At 44.8% G+C, this 13,200-nt stretch overlaps 1 protein-coding gene across 4 annotated transcripts in view; it reads right to left on the bottom strand.

Annotated features, from left to right (window-relative positions):
- MTTP (microsomal triglyceride transfer protein) overlaps positions 1-13,200 on the bottom strand; it is a 61,056-nt gene that overhangs the window by 2,486 nt on the left and 45,370 nt on the right. For all 4 annotated transcript variants that reach the window (XM_053253880.1, XM_053253879.1, XM_053253882.1 and 1 more), the window contains 6 exons: positions 12,230-12,441; positions 8,498-8,595; positions 8,279-8,400; positions 5,163-5,390; positions 2,445-2,569; positions 258-428 (listed from right to left, as the gene is read on the bottom strand). In XM_053253880.1, coding sequence (XP_053109855.1) covers positions 258-428; positions 2,445-2,569; positions 5,163-5,390; positions 8,279-8,400; positions 8,498-8,595; positions 12,230-12,441 — 956 coding nt within the window. The remainder of the gene's footprint in view (positions 1-257; positions 429-2,444; positions 2,570-5,162; positions 5,391-8,278; positions 8,401-8,497; positions 8,596-12,229; positions 12,442-13,200) is intronic.

Here is a 13,200-nt window from a genome sequence, read left to right as displayed (position 1 = left end):
TTTTCTAGAAGACTGAGGCCAGGCACTGGTGAGATCCATCTTATGCTATGGAGGATCATGTCAGAAGAATCAGGGTAGCAAAATGAAGCCACTAGTTACACTCCCTCTAATGCCGAGATTCCCAGTCTTGGGTCCCCAGCTTCAGTTGGAGTACAGCTCCCCTAGTCCAACAATATTTGGGGACTCAAGTTTGAGAACCCCTGAACTAGTGGACACTGCCGTGTCAACAAACAGCTGCCTCCACTTTTACTTCCTACCTGAATGGAGTTTCATAGTTGTCCATCCGCAGGCAAACTAAAAACGGATACTGTGAAAACTGCACTGTGGAGATGAAATCCAGTGCTGCTTCAATTTCAATACTGGTTTCCATGCCAGCCTTCACAAAGGAGGAGTCCACAACTATGTTGCCAGTTATCACTGTAGTTCCTCTGCAAGAAGAGACACAGATACAACCAGGAAGTCAGACAGTGATTGGCACTTCAGTACCACTCTCACCACCACCACCATGCCTCACACACACACACTCCACAACGTTTAGGCAAACGTAACCATGTCATGATGTCATGATATTCCTGCCTCCACTTCACATCACTAGCCACTGTTAGCAATGTCAGGGAAATGTACAACATAACATCACAACACAGGGCAGTGTCTAAAGACTACAGAGGGACAAGTACATAAGAACAGCCCTGGTCGATCAGGCCCAAGGCCTATCTAGTCCAGCATCCTGTTTCATACAGTGGCCCACCAAATGCTCCTGGGAAGCCTGCAGGCAAGAAAACAAGAGGTGAGGGCATGCCCTCTCTCACTGTTTCTCCCCTGCAATTGGTATTTAGAGGCATCTTACCTATGAGGCTGGCCTATAGCTACTAGGGAATTGCATGAAGTGTTTCAGGCACATCCGGGAGAGTGGGGCAGAGATCAGGAACTATAAAAGGAGGACAGCAGTTCTGACCTGCCCCTCCACGGCCCCTCTGCCGACCTAGCGCAGCACTATCAGGATTAAGCACGTGTGGTTGCAGGGCTGCTCCCAGCAGCCCATGGGCAGCATCGGCATGAAAATGGTGTCTGGGCATACAGGGATGCCATCTTGAGTGGTTAGCAACACCATGCTGGCCACTCAAGATGGCATCCATGCATGTGCAAATGCCATTTCCGTGCCAGCGCCACCCATGGGCAGCATGGGTTGCCTGATTTCCAAACTAAAGAGCCCCAGATGCTGTAGACTCATAAGGAAGGTGTTCCAGGCTCCTGGTCATCTTGTTTGCCCTCTTCTGCACCTTTTCCAGTTCTATTATAGGGCAATCTCTATGGGATTGAGCTATCAACCAGGAGATCTTCACTGGTTTGAATTCCATCTCTGCTGTGAACTTACTAGGTGGCCTTCGTAGGGATGTGCGAGCAGGCTCGAGGTCGAGCCAAACCCCCCAGGCTGGTCCGGGTTTTTTTTTTTTACACACACACACACACACACACACACACACACACACACACACACCAAACTTGCCACCATTGCAGGGCCTCGGGGGTGCTGCCACAGTGTGTGTGTTTCCTGATGTTCCCCCTCCCCCCTCCAGCCTCTCCCTGGTCTCAAATGGCCCATTTCTAGCTGTTTCTGGCCTGTTCCAGGCCTCTCTGCACTGGAGGTGGCCATTTTAGAGACCACAGTGCATGTTCACTGGCCATCTGCATGGTCAGGCCCCCCAGCTATGCAGATGGCCGGTAGGCATGTGCGCCAGCCTCCAAAATGGCCACCGCCAACGCAGAAAGGCCTGGAATTGGCTGTTTGAGACCGAGGGGTAGGCCGGTGGGGGTTGGGGGACATTAGGAGAAACACACCTTCACACCCACAACCCCTGAGGCCCCACAATGGCGGCAAGTCTGCCATTTTTTTCTTTCTTAAAAAAAAATAAATTTCCGTCCCCACTCATCCCGCCCACCCCGCAACCCGGTCCCAAACCAGTTTGGACTCAAGCCGAACCGGGCCCAGCTCTAGTGTGAACAAAACCGGACTGGACCTGGTTCGAGTCCAGTTCTACTCAAACTGAACCGGGCTTTCCGGTTTTGTGCACACCCCTAGGCCTTAGGCAAACCACTCCACTTCAACTGCAATATTAGATTGTGAACCGCCCAGGGACTTGTTTATGGGGTGAAATAAAATGTGTTAAACAAACAAACAAAAATATGGGGACAGTAATACTAACCTTACAGCAGGAGTTCTCAACTTTGGGTTCCCAGATATTGTTAGACTACAACATCCATCATCCCTACCCGAAACAGCCTCCATAGTGGCTTGGAATGATAAGGGTTGTAGTCCAACAACTGAACATTCAAAAGGACTATATAAAAGTTACATCTCATTGGATTAAAAATTCCCCACATTAACATGTTTCCCACATATTTCCCACACTTCCTTTAGTGATGTCCAAAATCAATTATCTCACCGGATTTTAACATTGGTATTTGATTCTCTGTACCAAAGACTGAATTCCATTCCTCCTGAAACATCAATGGCGAAGCCTCCCTGGAACTCAGTACTGCACGTCAGCCCTGACTGTAGCTGGATAACCTAAATGCATAAAGAGACACAATGAACATCCCTTGCTGTATTCAATGCATGACATAGGGACATAGGAAACTGCCATGTACTGAGTCAGACCATTGGTCTGTCTAGCTCAGTATTGTCTTCACAGACTGGTAGCACCTCCTCCAAGATGGCAGGCAGGCATCTCTCTCAGCCCTATCCTGGAGATGCCAGGGAGGGAACTTGGAACCTTCTGCTCTTCCCAGAGTGGCTCCATCCCCTAAGGGGAATATCTTATAGTGCTCACACATCAAGTCTCCCATTCATATTCAACCAGGGTGGACCCTACTTAGCTAAGAGGACAAGTCATGTTTGCTGTCACAAGACCAGCTTTCCTCTCCAAGTACTTCTTTCATGCCACCCATAATTTTAAATAAGGAGGCTACTTTTCTGCAGAGGTTCTTTAAAGCTATCAGCAGCACTCTTGAAAATCACATTAAGGTCAGGTGAGAGTGTACTCTGAGAGTAACACTAATGCTATTTAGGCCAGGATCCAAAGGACTAGTGGATAAAAAAGATACTGGCATGCTCAGTGGGGATTTTGAATTTGATTTCCCTTGAATAGCAGAACCCTACCGTCATCCGAAAGCCACCTAATGGTGCAGCGGGGAAATGCCTTGATTAGCAAGCTAGAAGTTGCCGGTTCAAATCCCCGCTGGTAAGTTTCCCAGACTATGAGAAACCTATATCGCACAGTAGCAATAGAGGAAGATGCTTAAAGGCATCATCTCATACTGCGTGGGAGATGGCAATGGTAAACGCCTCCTCTATTCTACCAAAGACAACCACAGGGCTCTGTGGTCGCCAGGAGTTGACATCGACTTGACGGCACACTTTACCTTTACAGCAAGAGCACAAAAAACGCTGCTATAAGAAATGCCAAATGGTTTCCCACATAATTTGGAAGAAAACACAGTTTTATGAGCAAGCACAGGACAGTTGCATTCACTGAGCTTTCTGCCAACACTGGGGCTCACAGCTGTCAACATCTTTTACAGCTGGACTGGAAATTCATTGCACGGAGTCAATTTTGGATGTGATAATAGGTCAGGGTCACAGCAAGCTGTTTCATCTGAATGTGAATAGACAGCCAAGATTTTAAAGTTCACACGGCTTGGAAATCAGATTAACTTTATATATAGCCACTTTTACATGCCAGTGAAACAAGGCATACAACCTAATTTGATCCATGTTTACTTGGAAGGAGAACCCATTGAATTCAGTCGGACTTACTATATTGTTGTGGGTGTATATTTGGAGTATTTGGAGTGCATGTAGATGGGGGCCATTCAGTCCCCCCACCATGTGATAAAGGGATGTGCCAGGAGAATGTCCTGAGGGGCACATTCTCGACCCGCCTTCCTTACTAATTGCATGGGAAGGGGATTGTATTGTCTGAACCAGCCCTGTGTGTGGCAGAACTCAAAAGGTGTGTCACTTGACAGTCCGGTGTACTTAAGGACTTAACTTAAGGCTGAAGAGGGTTGGATTCACAGGGATAGTTTCAGCCATTTCTGTGACTGCATTGGCCGGAAAAAGTACAGCCATAATTGTGAAAAATTCTGCAGTTGTCCTCATGTAACAGATATGTGCACACCCAGAGTTAACACTGATGTTTCTCCAGGTCATGTATACATAAGTATGATTGCAGAGAGGAACAAGAAGTATTCAAAGAGACCATAATAGTTTGCAATAAAAGTGAAAGCTCCACCCTTAACAAAACATCCTGCGGATTTTATGCAAGTTAAAAGATAACATAATTCTGTATCTTCTGACCACATCAACTTGAACATTACATCTCTGGAAATTTTAACTGTTGTAGCCAAAACCAGCAGCTAATGTTTCTAAAAGCAACATAGGAAAACTTGTGGTGAAATTGGTTTGCTTCCTTTTCAGAATTCCACTTAAAGCTGTAACCAGGTCAGGGTCAGGCAATGCCAAACAAATTACACACAGAAGAGAGAATTCCTAGCTAGAAAGATGATTTCAGTTTCCGTTGGAGCTCAGAGCCAAATAAGGTGAAATGTGGAAGGTACTGGAAATCCCATGCTCTTATTCTTCTTCAAAAAGCAGTCGCAGGCCCCTTTATTTGGATTAGGGCTGGTGGAGGTGGTGGCTAGCCCTTTGTTCCTGCGCTAAACTTTTAAAATTATGCCATGTTTGTAGTAAACCAGAGAAACCAAACTTGGCCAGAGACACAAGTTTGGTATGGTATAAAATATAATAAATAAATAAATAAATAAATAAATAAATAAATAAATAAATAAATAAGCAAGCCAAGAAAATATTGAAAAATATTTCTGGAGCTTAGTGTATATCAGTCAGCTGGAGAGACTCTCCGTATTTCAATCCTGGAAACACCACATATGCAGGCTCTGAAAAATGTAAAGGCCTGATCATGTTTCTCACCCTCTAGAGTTGTAAGTACAAAACAGATTAATCCTTTTCTGGTTGTTCTCACCTGTGCTCATTTTATAGAAGCAGAACACAATTCCTGGGTGGAATTTAAGTAGGGATGAGAATAAGACAAATTATGTGTGCTTGGGAGAATTCAAAGTGACCAGTATATAGTTCGTACCTGCGAGTAATCCATCAGAAGGATAAGTCCTTTCACCACATTCATGGGTTCTCCAGTGGCTGAGAACACCTTGGACATTAAATCTCCATACCCTTGGAAAAAGGTGACAGGCCTGAGCTGAACATCAAGCAGGATGGCTGACAAGCCAGCAAAGGACTCCAGATTTTCTTCACCTTCATCCGCAGATGCAGCTATAAGAGATTCCAGACCTTGGGCTTCAATCACTACCTAAAAGAAGTCAATGATATACAGCATGCATGATGAAGGATGACCAATTGCAAGTTGAAAGAACATTTAATGAAGAACTGTCGATACTTCTATTTATTTCTTATAGACACACTAACTTTCAGACGTAACTTTATTTTTGTTGGAGCTTTCCCAGACGGTGACTTTACTTTGAGAGGGTGGGTGTGCATTCACATATCAGCCAGATTTATCCCAGTCTGTGCAATATATTAGAGAGTGCTCCATACACAGGCTTTTCCCTGCGTACTGGAACTTAGCTTGATTTATGTCCAGGGTTTTAAAAATCCACTTTTTAGGTCAGGCTTTTTGGGCAAATTCAAATTTGCAGCAAAGCCTGCAGTAAGTCTGCTGTCTGGGAAAGCTCCTGGTTAGTTTTTATTCATCTAGAGGAAGCAGCATCAAATCAAATAATATAATGTTATCGCAAACAGCATTTTATCACCAGCATATTTTATTTGTGAAATGCCTGTAAGGTGTAGTATCCTCTCCAGGAAGTTATTTAGACATGGCTTTATGTTGTATTTGAATTGCAGCTCTGCTACGCAGCAGATTCACAGATGTTTAATTCGGGAGATTAACTGGACCGTTCACATAGGGTCGGCTCCTCTCTGCAATCCCTGCAGATCTTTTTCCTATGTGCATTCCCACAGCTTGCTCCGAGTTTTTTCTCGAACAAATCACACCCCAGAGGAGCAAGCGAGAGACCTTTTTATTGTTGTTAGTTTGACAGTTGGTTACAGAAGACCAGCGAGACAAGTTGCCAAGCAGCCGGATCAAAAAACAGAATGCTTAACCTGCCAAATCTGACCCAGATCTTTGATGATTTTTATAATGAACTTGCCTTTGTGACTGCCTTCATCACCTCATGTCCTCCCACTCCACCCCAGACCATTTAAAAGGCCATGGAAGTTTAAAGAAGAATCATTGCTTTCTCTCTGTGATGAAGGAAAATGCAGCCTCATGCACAAAGGGCTCCGGTTACATTGGCTTCCAGGCATCCTCCAACAACATCTGCATATGTAAAGTCTATGTTCCTATGTTCCTATGGTGTGAGTTTTGAAAAAAGCCGAATTACTGGCAATGACCCCTACACATATCAAGGGAGAGGCGGCGGGACATACTAGAAAGCTTGGATCCCCCCCCACCCAAAAGCTGCCGCAAATAGAGGATTTTTTTAACCTGGACATAATTTGAGCCAAATTAGAATGCACAGCAGTAATTCGGGGAAAAGCAGAATTGGGTGTGTACTGGTCCCTGATAGCTCTCAGGGACTTTGGGGTAAATCCAGCTGATATGTGGACTCACACGAGCAAAAAGCCATGTGTGTAAAGCTCCCAGGCTTGCCTTCTAAAATTAACCCATTTAAATTTATCAGCATTTGGAATAATGTGATTCTTCTGCATCTACCAGCACTCAGGGCGCCCTTTTATCAAGTAAAGAGGGGGTGGCTTCAAGCTGAGAGACTGATCAGTAAGGGGCAGGGGGTGGAGAGTGGTAGGGGCTGTTTAACCATTTATTTCCCAGCCATTTGTCATTTCACAATTACACCTGCCCAGCTCCTTTTCATTCTCCCTTAAAGACACACACACGCGTGCGCGCGAGCGAAGGAGAGCTGGTCTTGTGGTAGCAAGCATGACTTGTCCCCTTAGCTAAGCAGGGTCCACCCTGGTTACATATGAATGGGAGACTTGATGTGTGAGCACTGGAAGCTCTTCCCCCCAGGGGATGAAGCCGCTCTGGGAAGAGCAGAAGGTTTCAAGTTCCCTCCCTGGCTTCTCCGAGATAGGGCTGAGAGAGATTCCTGCCTGCAACCTTGGAGAAGCCGCTGCCAGTCTGTGAAGACAATACTGAGCTAGATAGACCAATGGTCTGACTCAGTATATGACAGCTTCCTATGTTCCTATGTTCCACACACACACACCAAAACAAAAAGTGTCACAATGCTGCAGTTGACCTTGGCTCAGCACATGATCCACTTAAGAGTCCCAGTTCAGACCAGCTGAAGTCCAGTGCACCACACCACACTGGCTCTCCATGAGGTGTAGTGGACAGACAAAGCCTTGGAACAGAATGAGGTGGTAAAGTACTGAGATGATGGAATAGACTGCACCATTTCAGATTGAATGTTTCCCCCCATGTTACAAAAAAACAAAACATAAAACCCCCTCTGAAAGTAAAAGCAAAACAAAACTAGAACATCCGAAAAAGAGACTCTAGTCCAGCCTGCTCCCTCTTCACGTTAGTCTTCTACTTTCAGAGAGTCTTTGCTTTGGTTTTTTTTACACAAAGTAACAGTCAAAAATGACATCTTTCACCTACAGTCTGAAGTGGCGCAGGTACACCAAGCTTGAATTATGTTCAGTTCAAAACTGCAGCATTAGGCCCTATAAGCTGTTATATTACTCTAGAACTAGCAGACCCGGCACACAGCATCTGCGCCGCTTCCCCCCCGCACTTCCGCCCCAGTCCATCCCCCATTCCCTCCTCCGCCGTTCTCCCCCCTCCCAGCCCCCATGCCCACAATGGCCCCAGTTGCTCCACCAGCCTTCGTCTGGCCATTTTTGCGAGTCCGGCCCCGCCGCCTGCCCAGCCGGGATCCTCTCAGTGGCACAGCTCAGCCGCCCGCTGCCTCCTCTACTCCCCTTTTTGCCTCGACACCCTCGTTTTTTTTGTCTCGCTGCCTGTTCCCCTCCCGCCCCAGGCAATGTTCCTGCTCCGGCCCGTTCCTTCCCAAGGCAGTGGTTGGAACTCTCGCAGGACCTCACGAGAGTTCCAGCAGGCATCCAGGCGCGTCTCAACATCCCCACGGAGTTCTCTACCAGGTCGGCTGTAAGAGAGTTAAATATATAGCGATAGTGCATGCAATTTACCTGATTGCCATGAAACGTAGCATATTTACTGAAAACAAAGATGTCCAAATTACTTTTTCTTAAGATGCCAGAGCCAGAGTAGAGTATGTCAAGGCTATAGGTACTTGACACATCTGGGGTACCTGGATGAAATAGAAGCACAAGTTGTAATAATGCTTGGCAACACGAAGGATTGAGAAAGAGCAATGAAATCTGCTATCTAGGTGGCTGGTCACATACGCATTATGTACCCAGAGAAGGCTGAGGAAGAACCCATCTTCGAAAATCGGTCATAGTTGTGAATGAATATATCCTTCAGAGCTTCACGAATCACTTTGCTGAAACACAGAAAAGGGTTTTTAATAATCAGCAAATTAATTATCCTCTATGGAAAGGAAAGTTGGTCTTTGTCCTTATAGCCCAACCCTGTATTTGCTTTTCCACTATGAGTCACAAGCACAGAATTCAGAGCTACTTGCACACTGGAGTAGATATCACGTTTTGGGCACACAGGAGACTTATTCCGTAAGTCTTCTCATTTATTATTTCTCTATGTAAACCACTTTGGATACTTTTGTTGAAAAGCGGTATATAAGTATTTGTTGTTGTTGTTATTCTTCCCCCTTTTACCCCTCCTGTTTTTATTGTAGTCTGTTGTATTTGGGCATGTGCTTCTCATAAAAAGAGAAACAGTAGCACTTAGAACAATCCACATGTGCAGACAGATATTTTCTACCTATAAAAGGTGACAATTTAAATATAGGAGAAGTACAGACTGACAACAAATGGATGATGATGTTGTGTGAACAGTCTGTAAAGAGCAAGCAGACAAGGTGTGGCAAGCCAGACTAAGCACCCCATCTGGAAGTACACCCAATAGCTTAATCAAAGGCCCACTAATGCCACAAGATAAGAACTTTAATATCATAGCTGGGGTCCAGATCTGTTCCACCTGCAACTTCAAAGCCATGGAAGTTGTTCAGTCTAGATTCCTTTGTGCCGTATTCCATTGGGACATGACGTCACCAAATAAATTATTAAACAATGTATTGTGGATATGGAGAAGCAATCTGATTTAAGTCTTGTTAACCTAAGGAGCATTCCAGGTGGCTTCTCATACAATCCTTGGCCAGCGGCTTACCTTACAAACTTGACCACTCTAAATCAGAGGAGAAGCAGCCACCTAATGGTGCAGTGGGGAAGTAACTTGCCTAGGGAGCAAGAGGTTGCCGGTTTGAATCTCTGCTGGTATGTTTCCCAGACTATGGGAAACCTATATTGCACTGTAGCAATAGAGGAAGATGCTTAAAGGCATCATCTCATACTGTGAGGGAGATGGCAATGGTAAATCCCTCCTGTATTCTACCAAAGAAAACCACATGGCTCTGTGGCCAGGAGTCAAAACCTACTCGATGGCACAACTTTATCTTTAAATCAGAGGAGAGCATTCTTGCTGGCACAGTTTAATGCCCTGCCTTCTGCCATTTTGGATGGCAGATTTAAGAGAATTCTGCTCAGGAACCAGCTATGGCCATGCGGTTCAGGCGACATCAAGTCCATCTTACATGTGCTTTTATACTGTTTATATCACAGGGACATTCACATTTCCTGGACTGAACCCCTTATAAAAAAACATGCCAGGTCAATCAGAAGAGTATTATACTTCCTTTCTTCTGGCAGACCAGTATACAGCAATTACAGCTGGGGTAGCAAGATTCTGTGCCGCAGCAGGCAAACTGAGACAGGAGCAGTCAAAAACATAAGAACAGCCCTGTTGGATCAGGCCCAAGGCCCATCCAGTCCAGCATCCTGTTTCACGCAGTGGCCCACCAGATGCCTCTGGGGAGCCCACAGGCAAGAGGTATGTGCATGCCCTCTCTCCTGCTCTTGCTCCCCTGCAACTGGTATTGAGAGGCATTGTGCCTCTGAGGCTGGAGATGGCTCACAGCCACCAGACTAGTAGCCATGTCCTCCATGAATCTGTCTAAGCCCCTTTTAAAGCCATCCAAGCTGGTGGCCATCACCACATCCCATGACAAGGAATTCCATAGATTAATTATGCGTGGTATGAAAAAGTACTTCCGCTTATTGGTCCTAAATTTCCCAACCTTCAGTTTCATGAGGTGACCCCTGGTTCTAGTGTTGTGAGAGAGGGAGAAAAATATCTCTCTGTCTACCCTCTCCACTCCATGAATAATTTTATACACTTCGATCATGTCTCCCCTTAGTCGCCTCTTTTCCAAGATAAAGAGCCCCAGATGCTGTAGCCTAGCCTCATAAGGAAGGTGCTCCAGGCCCCTGATCATTTTGATTAATCGTAATTGAGATCTCTGTATGTTTTGTTACTCTGTTACCCAGTCCTGCTATTGATTGGATTTTGCTTTAATTTTATTTTCTATTTTGTTTTTTAATTGCTGGTCACTGACTGTAATAATACATTCAATATCATAGTGGCCTACAGAGTTTAAAACTCCCTGTACAAAGATTGCTAATTTTTATTGATTCAATGGAATTCTGATTGCTACTTAAGGATCCTTGAAGGAAACTCATGGCAACTAATGTATGTATTACATCAATAATGTATGAAAACATTAGTTTGTGAAATGAGCTGCACCAATAAACCTTGAAGGAAGAAATCATGACTTGTGTAAAGCTGGTACTTTTCTGATTCTTTATTTTGCAAACATAAAGCTCTTATGCACACAAGCTTTTGGACTAAGTGATTCGATGGATATAGTTTCATAACAATTAAAATAGACCTGTCTGACCTAAGATGCATTCTACAAGTAGGTAGCTTATACGTGGAGCTACTTATTAAGAGATTATCTGGTTATAGTAAAGAAATGACAATCCCAGAGGTACCCCAAAATGATGAGGAAACGGGAGGTGGGAATGCCACATATGAGCCCCATGAACCTGGGTACAGGGGCATGGTACAGACTGGATGTGTACTGCTGTGCCTGCATTCAACATAACATGTGAATAACTATACCTGTGTACAGATCTGTACTTGTATATACTGCACACTCATACAAGTATAGCCTAAATAGGGCTATGCGCTATCATCAATCCACCTGGGCCATAGATCCTGGAATTCCTAGCATTCATCATGAAAATATTAGCATCTGAGGAGGGATTTTATTTGTTACCTACCACAACAAAGTGACACAACAAAAGTGACAAGGTAATTTTAAATGTTGGATTCCTCACAGGTTCTTTTCTGTTTAAAGAACTGGTTCTGTTATATACAGAATACCAATCTGTGATCTCTGCTTGTATAATGCTGCCATTTGTGCTATTCAGTTCATTCCTTCAGACCCCAGTTATTCTAATGAAAGACATACACTGCTTTCAGAAGGCAAAACTGAAAAGAACAGCACAACCTCCCTTACATTTCAGTATACAGCATACATCCTACATTTCAGTATATATCACCTTGCCACAAAATGTGTGTACTGGGTGTATTAGGATGAAGATAGATGTAATATTTTAAGAGAAGTAATACACAATAAGTTATTCCTCTGTGGTGTTAGCCACTTCTCAGTTTGCATGACAGACAGATATTCCAACAAATCAAATGCTGGATCAGCTGTCTTGGCCGCCCCGTCCCCCCAGTACTTCAACTGGGCTGCCTGCCTTTCAAACGGACACATGCACATTTATCTTTTTATGTTCATCTCTTTTTTTTCTTTTTAAGGGAAACAGTTTTACAAACAAACTTTCAGGGCTTAGGATGGAAGGTGCTAGCCAATCATGCTGTCCACTGCCAGTTTATGCTGCAAACTTGCAAAGCATATCTCTCCCCCAGAGCTAGACCCTGAAGAAGAAAAGGTATGTGTGTACTCCGAATAGTGGGGATGCTTCCAAAACAGCCCCACTGCTCTATACATGTTATTCTTATTCTTGACTACACCCTCAACGTTATGTACAGGCAGACACAGATACATAAATAACAAATGAAACTTGATATACCTGGCAGGCATTTGGAAATGTAGAATGTCCTGGACTAGTGAAAGCATGTACTTATTCATTTCCAATGGCAGCTCTCCAATGGACAGCAGGAGGTTTTTGACTTCCATGTAGGAAGGATTGCTGTTGAGGATAATGGCAGCTGCAGTGGTGCGTACACTCTTCTCATGAACTCTGCGATTCTGGTGATAAATTCTGTTCATTGCTTTCCTCACCTTATTGGGAGACAGCTTGGTTAGGAATTGTACTTTCTAGGAATTGTACTGTAACATTTAGCTGATTGATTTGGTAGAAAGTCTGATTAACCACTTTTCATTGACTAAAAAGATGCTCACAATTAATGGAGAGAAGATTTTTTAAAAGGATTGGCCGATATCCTGATTAACACGATGTGGACGTGCCAGGAAGATGTGTCCTTTTTGCAGAGAGCTTCCCCACTGCCACTGCACTTATGCGACAGGGAGGGTGCAATTATCAGCGATCTCCTCTGCCTCCGGAAGTGCCCTGTGTCTTTGGAAAATATATCTTTGAGGGCAATGGCGCTCTTACCCCTGGATGCCGGGGCCAAAGTCCAGGCCTCCACACCTCCGGAGTGTGTGTGAATTCTCTTTGGACTGTCTTGGGTGCTGTGGTTGCTGCTGGCCCACACTGCACCAGGTGGCCGAGTGTGATTATGACCTGTGCCAGGTGCTTTAGAAACAGGGCAGGGGTGGGGAGTGGAGTGGGGAAAGAAATATGTGGGATGGGAATATGTTAGTGTTGCATGTTGAAATGTTTCTGCTGATGCATATTTGCATAGATATACTCCACGTGTTAAAAATTACTGTGTGTGTCACTGTGTATGTGTGGGGGGGGGTATGTGCGTGTGAGTGCAGGGGGATGATGCTTAACTTGCAGCAGGAGGGGTGGCCTCCAGTGAAGGGGGGGGAGCTCCAAAGGCCTTTAGTTCCAGGTTCCAAAATTACCTAAGTGCA

Source organism: Hemicordylus capensis, chromosome 5, assembly GCF_027244095.1.
Source record: "Hemicordylus capensis ecotype Gifberg chromosome 5, rHemCap1.1.pri, whole genome shotgun sequence".
Taxonomy (NCBI): domain Eukaryota; kingdom Metazoa; phylum Chordata; class Lepidosauria; order Squamata; family Cordylidae; genus Hemicordylus; species Hemicordylus capensis.
The sequence above is the reverse complement of the archived record's forward strand: the minus strand, read 5'-3'. Positions and strand labels throughout refer to the sequence as shown.